This window comes from Littorina saxatilis, linkage group LG5 (assembly GCF_037325665.1).
Source record: "Littorina saxatilis isolate snail1 linkage group LG5, US_GU_Lsax_2.0, whole genome shotgun sequence".
In the NCBI taxonomy this organism is placed as follows: domain Eukaryota; kingdom Metazoa; phylum Mollusca; class Gastropoda; order Littorinimorpha; family Littorinidae; genus Littorina; species Littorina saxatilis.
In genome coordinates, this window is record NC_090249.1 from 54,720,943 (window position 1) to 54,736,191 (window position 15,249).

The following is a 15,249-nucleotide window of genomic DNA, read 5'->3' on the forward strand; positions in this document are numbered from 1 at the left end:
TTTTAAGACTCCCTTCTTTTTAAGACCTGCATGATTTTCTCAAACTTTGGAGGGGGGGGGGGGGGGGGGGGGTTGTCACTGTGTCTTCCCAGGTGTGTTTTGTAACCGGCAAAATATATTGAACATTTTTGGAATATTGAAAACACACACACACACCCCCCCCCCCCCCCCCCCCCCCCCCCCCCCCCCTTCACTCTTTTGAAGACCTCTAAAAATCTGAGAAAACATGGTCTTTAAAAGGAGGGAGTCTTAAAATGGGGGTAAATTTACAGATGTTATGAACAAACAAATCTGAGAAAACAGGGTCTTTGAAAGGAGGGGGGGGGGGGGGGGGGGTCTTCTTCTTCTTCTACGTTCGTGGGCTGAAACTCCCACGTACACTCGTGTTTTTTTGCACGAGTGGAATTTTACGTGTATGACCGTTTTATACCCTGCCATTTGGGCAGCCATACGCCGTTTTCGGAGGAAGCATGCTGGGTATTTTCGTGTTTCTATAACCCACCGAACTCTGACATGGATTACAGGATCTTTTTCGTGCGCACTTGGTCTTGTGCTTGCGTATACACACGGGGGTGTTCGGACACCAGGAGAGTCTGCACACAAAGTTGACTCTGAGAAATAAATCTCTCGCCGAACGTGGGGACAAACTCACGCTGACAGCGGCCAACTGGATACAAATACAGCGCGCTACCAACTGAGCTACATCCCTGCCGGGGGGGGGGGGGGGGGGGTCTAAAAGGGGGGTTCCACTGTAAACACTTTTCCTGGTCCTGTCATGACAGAAATTTTATGTGTGTCTGCTAACATAAAAGCAACATTCGTAATAATAAATATTAATAGGACTTTTTTTTTGGGGGGGGGGGGGGGGGAGAGATATATATACAAATAATTACAAAAGCAACATTTTCTCCGGTCACAGCTACCTCCATTCCTGTGATCCCCCCATCATCCACGGCAACCTGGCCTGCGACACCATCTTCATCCAGCACAACGGTCTCATCAAGATTGGATCAGGTGCGTTACGTTCACTCCTTGTACTCAGTCAAGCCCTCTCGTTTCTGTACGTTACCCATGTGAGTGCCACATCAACAGTAGTCCTTCCTTCGCACTGTAGAGTTGTTTTACCAGGTTGAATTTGAAGTGCTACTTCACTGCTTGCTTGGTGATACAGTCCAACCTGTCTATAAGGACCAACCTGAAGGGGTTGTTAGAGACAGGTGGTTGCTATGCAAAGGTGAATTAGATAGAGAGAGAGAATGCTTGTTGAAGATTCTTTGGTGTGTTGAAAATAGACAGGTAGTTATGATGGAGGGGTGGTCGCCAGGGCGGGTGTGACTGTGCAATAAAACCTTTGTTTCAAGACACTCCATTTTATGACTTCTTCATCTGAGACTTGATTTTCTGACATTTCCTCTTCCTAGCATTGCTCACTTCACCTGTTTAACACTTAAGACTAACATGTTTTTTCAGATGTTGGGAGGTCTTAAGATAGAGGTTCTACTGTACTGTTGATTGGTTCAGTCTCCTGGCTGAAAATTAAAGCGAGTTGGTTTTGGGTGTAAATCATGCAGTATTTGTGGTTTAATTATGGTGAGAAAAAGAAACTCAGAAACCGACAAGTGGACACATGCTCGAGAACTCTCGTGTATGTTTGTAGGTCGACTTTCTATTTTCACCCCAGAGAATTGTGTTCTGGGTTGGCTCATTGGTAGAACGCTAGCGGCGGGAGTAGCCCACTGACCTGGCAGTGTCGGGTTCGAATCCCGTAAATGGCGAGATTATTTAACAACTTTTTTCTCAATGTTTCAATTTTTTTTTCTTTTCTAAACTCTTTAATCTTGTATTTTATTCAGACATTTGAATTCATTTCAAACATTTTGAGTCGAGTACTGAAAATCGAATATTGTGCGTTAGTGCCCTTGAACAGCTTTCGCACAATCCCATATTCTATTTTTAGTCCGGGATGCCCCCCGTCTGTTTGCAGGAAAGTTCAAGGGGAATATGTATCACTGCGCGTCGACTGAACGTAATTGTGGTTGAAGGCTTGTATGATGATCTGCTTGTGATTTCGTCCAATCAATACCAGGCTTGAATGTTGGTGTATCCCCGCTCCTTTTCAGTTTAACTGAATAAAGTGGTATTGTCACCCACAGTAGCACACCACGGTTATAACATTCTCTGCAGCCAAATGTATTTTTCGGTTCAGATGTATGGGTTTTCCACCAGTGCTTGCTGTTTTGTAGTTTTATATTATTATAGAGACACACTAAGTCAAGAAGGTTTGATGATCTGTTACCGCTGAAGTGAGTATGCACAAGCAAAGCACTGTGAGCATTGGAACTTGCGACTGTAAATATGGTTTGCTATCTCCCTTCTTTTACCTTGATCACTTCTACTTTTTCAAGAAAGAATAAGGTTCGTTTGAGTACTCTTGTGAAACTCTTACAACACTTCTCTCCATGACCGTCTTGTATACACCATGACCCTTAGATGTTTTTGCGTATGCGCTGAATTTTTGATGATGTAAAGCATTACCTCGAATGTCATACCAAATAGAAATGTTTGTTTTCCTGGTTTGAAACTCAGGACTGCAACTACTTAAGGACATGTTTTGCTGTTCCCAATGCTTTCTTCATATGATAGTACCACTACCATATTTATATCCACTTTCTTGGCTCAATAAAGGCCTGGAGAGGAATGGACGTATTTCCTATCTCTTGTAACACCCTTATAAATGTGGACACTGATAACAGGTTTTGCAACACTTGTTTGTACCGAGTGGGGTTTTTTTGCTTTAAATATCCTTCCTTGTACTTAACACTGCCAGTGGACATTGCAGCTCCTTCCATATGTCTAGGTGAGTGGTGACCTTCAACGTGGAATGGCAGCTGATCAGTATCATCCATTGCAGGCTGTGTAAACATTGGAATAGTTTTCTGTATCCATTTATGCTCTATTCTTTTCTTCCTTTTTTTTTCTTGATCTGTGGCATGGAAGCAGACCAGAGCATTTTTTGCCTACTCAGTTTGCATGTAGATACTGTATTCTTACATAAATACACTTTATTATTATCCCCGAGTACGCAGTAGGAGGGTCCAGCAGATTTTAATTGTGTGTCTGTGTGTGTGTCTGTCTGTCTCGACTTAACAGCTTATTGCTGGGAAACTACTGGGCTCAGTTCGTTCAAAAGTTGATACACTAACTTGATAATAGGTCCGATTGATCATATTAAAACTTCATAATGTTACCTGGGACCTAAATGCCCCAAAAAACACAAAAGTTCTTGACGGTTGGACGAATTCAATCGGAGCGACAGCCAGCCATTGAGCTGATAGAACAGCCGAACGCGTGCGTCATGAAAAGCATGCGTATCGCATGCAAGACGATTTGCAAGCCAGCCAGCGGGTTGGGATTAATTTGGTCTCGGCAAAGAAACTACAGTGCAGGTTTGGTCTCGGTGAGACTGAAAGAGAGACAGAGCACGAGAGAGAGTGACAGGGACACTGTGTCAGTGATTCAAGGTGGTGGCTTGGTGGCCAAAGGGATCCGGGTTCGATTCCCGGCATGGGCGGTCTATTTTTTATTTTTTTTTAATTCTTGTTTACTATTGTTTATTATGAACGTTTTAATGTTTTATTTTACTCTAATAATTTTTTTAATTGTGTAAAATAAATAAATAATGCCAAAGTGATCCAAGTTCGATTCTCGGCATGGGCGGTCTATTTTTTTATTTTTTTAAATTTTTTGTAATTCTTGTTTACTTTTGTTTATTATGAACGTTTTAATGTTTTATTTTACTCTAATAATTTTTTTAATTGTGTAAAATAAATATTTTTTTTTTTTTTTAAATCCACGTGCACAAGACAAAAACTTTCATACTGGGGGAGCGAGCCAGTCTGAAGAGTACTCGGGTCCAGCGCCAGCGTTTTTTATAAAGTATTTGACTGTTGGCCAGCCTTAGTGTTACTACTGGTGCAGGAAGGATTATGATGTTGTTTCATGGTTCTCTATGTTATTTGTTTGTTTGTTTGTTGACAAGACTAATGAACTGTGTCCAGTAATGAAATAAGCATTGAATCCAGTGCTGTTTGTCATTGTAGACAGGCACTGATGCAGAGTAACATTCACTGCAGGCACTTGCTTAGTGCTGTCCGGAGTGCTGTTTGTCATTTCAAGAAATAATAAAACTGTCACAAGTCAGTTTTCGTCAGCCTGTTTCTTTCTGCGTGCGCCTTCCAAAGGAAGTTTATGGAAGGAAAACACGCCGCCTTTTCGTATTAGCTAAAGAAACAGGTACTGCCTTGACTTTACTTTCCTTCACTCTTTCCCATGCTCTCGAAGTAGCGGAGAAAGGTCAACATTGGTTTACATAATTTAATACATGGATAGTGTTAATAAGATTCTTGCAATGCAGCACACATTAATCAGGTTAGTCTATATTTTTGCTAAATATCAGTATCGTACTAAATGTATCACACACTGTTCAAGCTAGGTCATGTTACTTGCATCACAGCACACTCTGATCAAATGTCTATTGCTGCTGGATTTCAATTCTGTCATGGTAATCTAACGTGACTCCGCTGCCGCAAACGTTCTTCAGAACTTTCCCTTGGAGGACATCAAAACAAAAGGAATACACATAATGTTTATGAAGTTTTGACTTAGCTCGATGTCATTGAAAAGGTACTCGAGATGACGTGCAGCACTTGACTGGTCTTGAAGACCGCGCTCCTGGTTTGGGTCATCACTCTTCTTCTCAAGACACCATCATCAAGTTAATAGCAGTAGTAGTCTGGTTACATCTCTCTCCACAATTTCGGCAACATGAGGAAGAGGAAGATGAATGAATCAATTGGACCGTGGGTTCCTGAAACAGATCAAAGGGCCATATGTGTTACCTACACAGCCTGTCTAAAAGACTTGGTTTGTTCATATTTTATTATCGTTCTCATTCTATTAGGGTCACTCTCCTGAAAACTGGTCAGATGTGTGACTTGAGTGCCCAAAAATAAAGTTAGTCAAAATTGAAATATTTTGGTGTGTTTGGTTTGTTTAACATCTCAACTTTCCAACACAAGGTTTTGAAAAGCAAGATAAACTTTTGGAAATGTTGTAATTTAAGATAATGTGTTGAAGGTTGCCTCGTCTCGCGTGAAACACAGGACACCATTAGAGGCACATTTTTACTCTTATCATAAAAAATACAAGTGATTATCATGCAATTTCCAATGAGATACAATAGAAATTGCTTCATAGAAGTACCAGAAGTTTCAAAATATACCATACACTTACATAATGGGGGGATTACTATGAGGACGCCAGATCAACAATTTCCTCATTCACAGAAAACCTTTCCAGCAAGTGATCAGAAATTGCTATCTGCAAAATTGTATGATTTAAAGAATCTCCATGAATACTTAAACAGGACTATGGACATACTTTGAAAAATCTTGGTAATACATGCAGATATTCATCAAATGACACAGAACGTCTCGCGTGTAACCATGGACACCGCAAACAAACAGACACCAATATCAGTTAACCATGGGTTTATTTCAGTCAAAACGAAACAACTTTTTATTGAAATGTGTGTCTGCCACGTCTGTCAAGAGTTGGGACAGGCAGCACCTCAACTACTTCCTCAAACTTCACAAAAAATATCTCCTCCACAGCAGGCCACACAAACGATGATCCTTGTTTCCTAAGTAAACGGACAACCACCCCATTCCCATCCAGTGTGTCAATCTGTGGACAGACAAACGAACCTTTCTTAAAATAGAAAAATTAAAAATAGTAACTGAAAAGGTTTACATCATGAATTAAAAATACAAGGAGCAAGTGACACCAATAAACTTGGAAATGTCTACCTCAGAAAAGCAGACAACTGAAGCTCTCCATTCATACCAACTAGGGGTAATTTGGTACTTGAAATACATGTATAAATGTAATTGATTCCATATGTAACCTGCACTTACCATGCCATGGAAAGACTTTGCTGGGAATGTCTGCACAAATTAGTATGGATACAGAAAATTAAAAAAAATGACTGCATGCAAGCAAAGTCATTCCAGTATAATAAGATTAAGATTAATGAAAAACATGTTAAAACAATTATTTACAGTAGAAACGTACCGGTCTCTCTGATCTGCTCCTGGATCAGCATTGACTGGACTGGCAGAAAGGATAGGAGCATTAGCAGCATCCTGGCATCTGAAAAAAAAGTATGCAACAGTTGGAGTCAGATATTTTAATTGCTACCACAGCTTTACATCGCACATTGAGGTACATAACAGTGCATGTTACAACCGTCAAGATCCCAAGATACACACATTGGAAATCAGAGTGGTTCTGTCCTGAACACATCCTCGTAACACAAAGAAACAACAAGTCGCGTAAGGCGAAATTACTACATTTAGTCAAGCTGTGGAACTCACAGAATGAAACTGAACGCACTGCATTTTTTAACAATGACCGCAGTGAAACTGACGAGCCTGTTTAGGGCGGTAGTGGTTTCGCTGTGCTGCATAGCACACTTTTCTGTGCCTCTCTTTGTTTGAACTTTCTAAGCGTGTTTTTAATCCAAACATATCATATCTATATGTTTTTGGAATCAGGAACCGACAAGGAATAAGATGGAATTGTTTTTAAATCGATTTCCGAAATTTAATTTTAATCATAATGTTTATATTTTTAATTTTCAGAGCTTGTTTTTAATCCGAATATAACATATTTATATGTTTTTGGATCAGAAAATGATGAAGAATAAAATGAACGTAGTTTTGGATCGTTTTATAAAAAAATAAAATTTTAATTACAATTCAGATTTTTAATGACCAAAGTCATTAATCATATTTTTAAGCCTCCAAGCTGAAATGCAACACAAAGTCCGGCCTTCGTCGAAGATTGCTTTGCCAAAATTTCAATCAATTTGATTGAAAAATGAGGGTGTGACAGTGCCGCTTCAACTTTTACAAAAAGCCGGATATGACATCATCAAAGACATTTATCCAAAAAAGAAAAAAAACCATCTGGGGATATCATGCCCAGGAACTCTCATGTAAAATTTCATAAAGATCGGTCCAGTGGTTTACTCTGAATCGCTCTACACACACACACGCACAGACACACACACACCTATACACCACAACCCTCGTCTCGATTCCCCCTCTATGTTAAAAAATTTAGTCAAAACTTGACTAAATGTAAAAATGACTACACGCTGTGTAAAATCTGCTCCAGTGCAAATGAAAATGCCAGTATCTGTTATAATTTCTGCCCCGCACGCATCGCTGACACCGCATGCGGAAAGCAGCAATGGCGTCTGCTATACGAACGAGACAGCTCTGGCTATGATGAGAGATTCAAACGTTATTTCTTGAGATTCTCAACAAAACAAATGAACCTGAACCACATGATCTAATCTTCATTTAAAAAAATAGAAAATAAACTAACAAGAGGCGCAAAACAATCATAAAAAACGAAAACTTCTTTTCACGTTGGACTGTACCTAGATCTACTCTACCCATGAATTTGCCACTTGGTTGCGTTTTTCTGACAGAAAGGCATTTTTTTTCGAATTCAGTTTGTAAACATGACAAAATCATATTAGTGGTGTAAGTTCTACACGCAAAATAGTAAAAATAGAGCCGTCGTAAAGCTCAAACTTACCTCAAAGGTTGTGGTATCATGTACCGTCTCGCACGTCTGTCGTCAACTTTGGCGCGGACACCGCAACAACAAAGTTTTCCTGCGTCTAACCGCGTGCTCGATTGTACGAAAACACGTTTGCACCGTGTAACCCCCACAGGGACTCCCTTATATTCATGCGCGAATGGGTTGAAAGATCGCAAGTTTGCCAGAAAATAGTTCTGCAATGTGCTCACACGTATCGCAAATTTTCGGACACCACTTGCAGATCTATCAGAACATCTCATTAAACTTGCTTTACAGACTCAACTTGAATCTCATTCAATCGCGATTAACGACATCGAATATTTTACTATGTCAGAGTAGAATTATCCATCCCCTGAAACAGTATGCACAAGTTATGTTTGGGCATGGCGTTGAAGCTAAAAATAGGACACCAGGCGTGACGTGCGAGACGATTGTTTCTACATGGTCAAATGCAACCAAGTTATTATCAAAAGATCGTTTGGGCGCATCGGGCGGGTGAAATCAAATTCATACACAGGAATTTGCAACAATTGTAGAAAAATGTGTTATCAAATGGGTAAATTTGAGGCATGTGTATGTGCAGAGATAGCATGTCACACTTTCGAATGGAAAAAAGTGGCGATTTCAGAACTTCTGCAGTGCAAAGCAAATCACAGAATTTACAAACGCTTTAGTTCTTGTTCACACTGTTGCTCCAAATAACACTGAAGACAACAAAACACATAAAAATAAAGGAAAGTAATTATGTTGTTGTTTATTTAAATGTTTTTGTACGCTGTCCCGACTGACCAGTTTCCAGGAGAGTGACCCATTACTGCGTTTCGGAAAAATGGGGATTTGGCAACAGCGCACATTCAAAACGTACACAACTTGACAACAACACAATGTAAATGACTGACACGATACACTCATCTCCGCCCAGATCCCGTGGAACGATTGTCGATGCAATAATCACAGTCACTTACCTTCAAAGAAGGGGAACGGCTTTTCTTCCAAGCGTTCTTCGTTCCGTGGACTTGCGGAAAACGACCCTCTCATGAAACGATTTTAGTTTACGTCAGTACACTTGGATACGTCACATGAATACGTCACTTGGCTACGTCGTGTAATGCGCGAGTAGTCTCGGTTGCCCATTCTATTCTTGACAGGTTCGCGCCTCATAATAATAATTCATGACAGCCCCTTTCTTGAGAATGAATTTCCCAAATTTAGTCACTATATGAAGCGCGACTTAATTAATTTGCTCTATGGTTGTCACAACCCGGTATTTCTTACCTCCTTTCTTCTTTACAAAAACGATTTGAGCATTGTACGGTGAGTTTGCCGGTTCAATGACCCTGAGCTTCAACATCTCGTCGATCTCGTCTACAACCGTTTTCGCCATCGCATGAGGTATGGGTCTCGGTTGAACAAACACAGGTTTCTTCTCTGAAAGTTCGATTCTGCACTTCTCCATGTTGGTAGTAATCGGTACATCAGTCATATTCTTGGAGAATGTACTACAGATCGCTTTCGCCTCTTTTGTTCTTTCTCTACTCAATTCTTTACAGAAGTTCACGCTTGTGACATCTTCTGTACGAGTAGTTTCCAGCAGAGGAATCATCTTCTGAGTGTCTATTCGGAAGATATCATCGTTCATCGTATCATCTTCCTCGATGACTACGGCGATGTGTTCTTCTGCTTCTTCTTTTTTTTTTTCGTCAATTCTGTTTCTGAGGTCGACAACGTATTCTGCTGTCGTCTTCTGTTCACCTTCGACCGATTCATCAGTCCATGCCCGACGCAGATCCTGCATGGGACCTCTGATGGTCTTGCCATACTGCATTTCAAAGGGTGAGAACCCCAGACTGTCTTGAGGTGCTTTCTTGGTTCTGCCTTTTGGCGCTGTTCTTTGGCATGTGTCACACGAGAGACAATAACGTTTTATGTCTCCGACCAAACCTGGCCACCAGAACTCACACCTGATTCTATCAGTGGTTTTCTTCTGCCCGAGATGACCTGTCATCGGGTGGTCGTGCCCAAAAGAAAGCACTTTGCTTCTCATTTCTTTGGGAACAACGACTTTACTAGATTCACTCCCGGTTTTGTCGAGGGTTGTCCTGTACAAGATTTCTTTCTTGTATACATATTTCACATCGTGGAATGATTCTCCTGAAACAGCCATTTGGCGTACTTTTGCCAGTGTTTCATCATCATTCTGAGCCTTCTTGAGATCTTGCGGGGAATACATCTTGTGTGTATTTCTGTCATCATGACTAGTTCCCGGCACAGGTTTCTCATTCCGTTTTTTTTTTCTCTTCTCTTGCTTCCGTGTACTGACCGCCGCGTTGGTCTCACCTTGATACCAACTCGGGTCACGTACTGGAAACAAAGGGGTCTTCTTCTTGTTCTGGCCTACACCATACCATTTACCTATGAGGACAGGATAAATGGGATCATCGAGTATGACCACTTCGGTTTTGGCATCAAAATACGGACAGTCAATGTGGGCCACAGCCGTGGGACACAATTTCCGTGTTTTCTTCTCTGCGAGAGTAGTTTCTTTTTTCTTTGCCAAGTACCTTTCTTCAGGTATAAGGTCGGCACTGACCATAATACCTGAGCACCCGGAATCGCGTAATGCTTTTACGATTCGGCCGTCTAACTTGATGAACACTTCCTCTTTGAAATCCTTCTTTTCGCACGACTTGCACAGCTTGTCAAGATGTACGGGGATTTCTTGTTCATCAAATTCATTTCGAACATGAACTGCGTGAGCGCCTTCTCCCTTATTGGGACAAAAATCGTGACATGTGTCCTTTGCCTCTGCAAAAAAAACAACAGCCTGTGGCTTTCAGTCTTTGCTTTTCATCATCGCTCACGTATTTATGTTCTTTCTGTGACGATTTCTCTTTCGCGTCACTTTTGACGACATTCGAACTTTTCGTGTTCGAAAACGCGCTGCCGCTAGAATGGTTTTGGTGAGATTGCCGTGGCCTGATGTTCGAACGTGATTGTTCGTACTCCGTGGCAATTTCGCCCATTTCTTTCGCAGACTTAGGTTTCCGATCAAGTACGTGCAACATCACTTCGGCAGGGAAGGTGTTCTCTAATTGTTCTCTGAGAACTAGATCCTTCAGATCTGCCACATGTTCATCGCACTTGGCTAACTCGATCCATTTATCGAGGATGCGCTCAAGTTTGGTGACATGTTCTTTGTACGTGTCAGATGGGTTTCGCTTCAGCTGACGGAATTTCTTCCGATATTGATCTGCTGTCAGTTGAAATCCATCATACAACGCATTCTTCAAAGTGTTGTAGTTGCGCGCGTCTTCGAAACTGAGTTTTGCATAAATGGTTCTCGCCTTTCCTTTCAGGAAATACACCATTCTCGTAGCTTTGCGTTCGTCGTCGAGATGACAGTCGGTTGCATAATGTTCAAATTGTGCAAACCAACTCTCGATGTCGTCTTTGTCATCAAGAAAAGGGATTTTTGGGATAAAGTCGTCATCCCCACGACGCCTCGACGCGTTATTGTTGGCGTTGTCTCGGCGTGCTTCCGTTTGTATCCTCAACTGTTCTAGCTGAAACGCGCGATCGGCTTCTCGTTCACGTGCGCGTTCGAGAACTTCACGTTCACGTTCACGTTCGAGAACTTCACGTTCACGTTCACGTTCCTCTCGTGCGCGTTCTTCAGCTACAAACTCACGCAAGTCTTTGCCTTCGAGTCCTAACTCTCGTCCTATCGCCAAAAGTTCGCGAGTCCACTCTAATCCGGATTTTACAGGGTGGATCGGACCTGCACGTTCATTACTCGCAGCGGATACATAAGTCGTTACCCGCGCGCCTAACGTCTGAGAATCATTATCGCTCGATTCTCCTTGGGTGTTGACATATGTGTCACCCCCTTCAACATCTGAAACTACGGCCTCGGCCGTATTCTGGTTCTGCGGGTCAGCGTTCATTCTTGCTATATGCGCCCTAGTACTCGGGTGTTTGGATGTTTGCATATCCTTTACGTTAACTCACACACAGATATTCACTGAATCAAACTGCAAATACGTGATGCTCGGTTGAAAAACCGATTTGACTAAACTGCTTTTCACACACTATTTACTAGAGAGAGAAAACTCCCCCACTATAGAATGAAGTGTTACTTTAGTGAAGCTCACTTTGCTACTTGAATTCATGAACGTTCAACGTTACCTCAGTAAACGTTACGTGTCCCAATGACACGATTTCTCTGAACCATTCTAATATCCTTTTATAACCACGGATACCTAACACTAGAATTTATGGTTCTTCTGGTATATGTCAAACAATATACCGTTCTATCGAGTGAACTTCATTTTAATATCTCATCGGCGCTCCATCAACGTGGACCTTTCGCCTATATCAATATCAACTCGATTCTATCGCACAGTAAGTCGAAATAAGATTCTTCAATTATCTACTGCTGTATAGACAATAATCTAAATTTCCTAACCCTTACTCTTGGCGTTGTGAAGTGTGACTGTCTGCAGAATCAACTTCACTTCCACGGTCCTTCTGGACGAAGATGAGTGCTATCCCTCGTATATAACCCAATTCGCCCACCAACCTCCCACGGCGACCAACAATATTATAAATTTTGTCGACTAAGGGACACAGGATGGCTTGACAGGGTGTTAGTCCACTGTCTTCTGTTATAGCTTTTTGTTTAGCACAGCCAAATAGGGGGAACTAAACTACTATAACATTAGTGCTTTACGTGAATTATTATAGTGACGTCAAAGCCTTGCGTCACTCTTCATTTGGATTATTCCCGTGTGCTGAAGCACACACGTCAGACTCTGTTATCGTTAAATGATGAACTAACTATAAACATGAATAAATACAAAAGTTGATTTATACGATGATGAACATGAACGGACGAACACACAAACGAAAAACGAATAGGGAATTTGTTTGAAGAAAATTTGTTTGGGGAAGCCAAATTGAAATTACGAGTTACAAAATCCCGGACGAAGCCCCCATATGTCACAAGTCAGTTTTCGTCAGCCTGTTTCTTTCTGCGTGCGCCTTCCAAAGGAAGTTTATGGAAGGAAAACACGCCGCCTTTTCGTATTAGCTAAAGAAACAGGTACTGCCTTGACTTTACTTTCCTTCACTCTTTCCCATGCTCTCGAAGTAGCGGAGAAAGGTCAACATTGGTTTACATAATTTAATACATGGATAGTGTTAATAAGATTCTTGCAATGCAGCACACATTAATCAGGTTAGTCTATATTTTTGCTAAATATCAGTATCGTACTAAATGTATCACACACTGTTCAAGCTAGGTCATGTTACTTGCATCACAGCACACTCTGATCAAATGTCTATTGCTGCTGGATTTCAATTCTGTCATGGTAATCTAACGTGACTCCGCTGCCGCAAACGTTCTTCAGAACTTTCCCTTGGAGGACATCAAAACAAAAGGAATACACATAATGTTTATGAAGTTTTGACTTAGCTCGATGTCATTGAAAAGGTACTCGAGATGACGTGCAGCACTTGACTGGTCTTGAAGACCGCGCTCCTGGTTTGGGTCATCACTCTTCTTCTCAAGACACCATCATCAAGTTAATAGCAGTAGTAGTCTGGTTACATCTCTCTCCACAATTTCGGCAACATGAGGAAGAGGAAGATGAATGAATCAATTGGACCGTGGGTTCCTGAAACAGATCAAAGGGCCATATGTGTTACCTACACAGCCTGTCTAAAAGACTTGGTTTGTTCATATTTTATTATCGTTCTCATTCTATTACTGCGTTTCGGAAAAATGGGGATTTGGCAACAGCGCACATTCAAAACGTACACAACTTGACAACAACACAATGTAAATGACTGACACGATACACTCATCTCCGCCCAGATCCCGTGGAACGATTGTCGATGCAATAATCACAGTCACTTACCTTCAAAGAAGGGGAACGGCTTTTCTTCCAAGCGTTCTTCGTTCCGTGGACTTGCGGAAAACGACCCTCTCGTGAAACGATTTTAGTTTACGTCAGTACACTTGGATACGTCACATGAATACGTCACTTGGCTACGTCGTGTAATGCGCGAGTAGTCTCGGTTGCCCATTCTATTCTTGACAGGTTCGCGCCTCATAATAATAATTCATGACAAAAACCAACAGTCGTAAACGTAATCATAGAAGGTGTAAGGTTGTGTTTGTGTGTGTTCCCTTTTGGGGTTTATTCTTGCGCCTGTCTGTCTGTTCACATATTTTTTTTTGGGTGTCTCTTCAATTTTGTCACTTCCGTACACCGGTCCAGTAGCAAAGTTCTGCTTTTGGTACAATGTATTTGTTCTCTTGATTGATGTCAGTGTAAAAACATCTGCACTGGTTAAAAACAAAAACAAAGTGACTTTTTGTTACATTTTTTGGATAAATGTCGTTGATGACGTCATATCCTGCTTTTTGTAAAAGTTGAGGCGGCACTGTCACACCCTCATTTTTCAATTAAATTGATTGAAATTTTGGCCAAGCAATCTTCGACGAAGGCCGGACTTTGTTATTGCATTTCAGCTTGGAGGCTTAAAAATTAATTAATGAATTTGGTCATTAAATATCTGAAAATTGTAATTAAAATTATTTTTTTATAAAACGATCCACAATTACGTTAATCTTATTCTTCATTATTTTCTGATTCCAAAACATATAAATATGTTATATTCGGATTAAAAACAAGCTCTGAAAATTAAAAATATAAATAAAAATTATGATTAAAATTAAATTTCCGAAATCGATTTAAAAACAATTTCATCTTAATCCTTGTCAGTTCCTGATTCCAAAAACATATAGATATGAATTATGATGTTTGGATTAAAAACACGCTCAGAAAGTTAAAACGAAGAGAGGTACAGAAAAGCGTGCTATGCAGCACAGCGCAACCACTACCGCACTAAACAGGCCCGTCAATTTCACTGCCTTTTGCATGAGCGGCGGACTACGGTCATTGTGAAAAAATGCAGTGCGTTCAGTTTCATTCTGTGAGTTCCACAGCTTGACTAAATGTAGTAATTTCCCCTTGCGCGACTTGTTAAGCTTCCATAGATCATACTGTTTAGTCAGCCTTTGTTGTGGCACCTCTTTGTCATTTCTGCGATGGTGAGCTGTTCGTGAAAAAGCTTCACGCTTTGTGAGATAAGATGTACTGATGTTGTCTTGATTTGTGGGGTTTTAGGTGGATGATTGTGAAAGTGCAGCTACTCTTGAATCACTGCAGTATATATCTCAGTACCATTGTTAGTCAACACTGTGTGTACTTTGCCTTTTTTTCATACATGTGGAAAAGTTTGCATTGTGTAATTTTACAACTGGTGGCGGGGTAGATATCTGTTCAGAGTTATTTGATGTGTATGACCACCAACGGTTACCTAAGCATCAATCCTTTTTTAATAAAAAAAAGTTCCCTGCAGCTAGTCATGAATTTCAAGACCAAAATTATGAATCATCATGTAATCTTGCTGTGGGCCTTTAAACAAAGCTTTCTGTATATATTGTTAGAGATTTTACAGCTTGGAATTCGTATGATCATGTTTTGTGATCTGTATTCTGCTTACGCC

The 15,249-nt window shown here is 40.9% G+C and overlaps 1 protein-coding gene and 2 long non-coding RNA genes across 3 annotated transcripts in view; 1 reads left to right on the top strand and 2 right to left on the bottom strand.

The window, feature by feature from the left end:
* The window catches only part of LOC138967450 (nuclear receptor-binding protein-like), a 45,172-nt gene that overhangs the window by 12,631 nt on the left and 17,292 nt on the right, over window positions 1-15,249 (top strand). Inside the window, exon 6 of the mRNA XM_070340000.1 lies at window positions 920-1,014. Within this exon, the coding sequence (XP_070196101.1) occupies window positions 920-1,014 (95 nt within the window). The remainder of the gene's footprint in view (window positions 1-919; window positions 1,015-15,249) is intronic.
* LOC138967451 (uncharacterized) lies at window positions 4,361-8,487 on the bottom strand. Its single transcript, XR_011455961.1, has 3 exons — window positions 7,669-8,487; window positions 6,133-6,210; window positions 4,361-5,745 (listed from the first exon to the last, which is right to left on the bottom strand). It is a non-coding gene; the product is annotated as an uncharacterized lncRNA (long non-coding RNA).
* LOC138967452 (uncharacterized) lies at window positions 12,843-13,765 on the bottom strand. Its single transcript, XR_011455962.1, has 2 exons — window positions 13,593-13,765; window positions 12,843-13,349 (listed from the first exon to the last, which is right to left on the bottom strand). It is a non-coding gene; the product is annotated as an uncharacterized lncRNA (long non-coding RNA).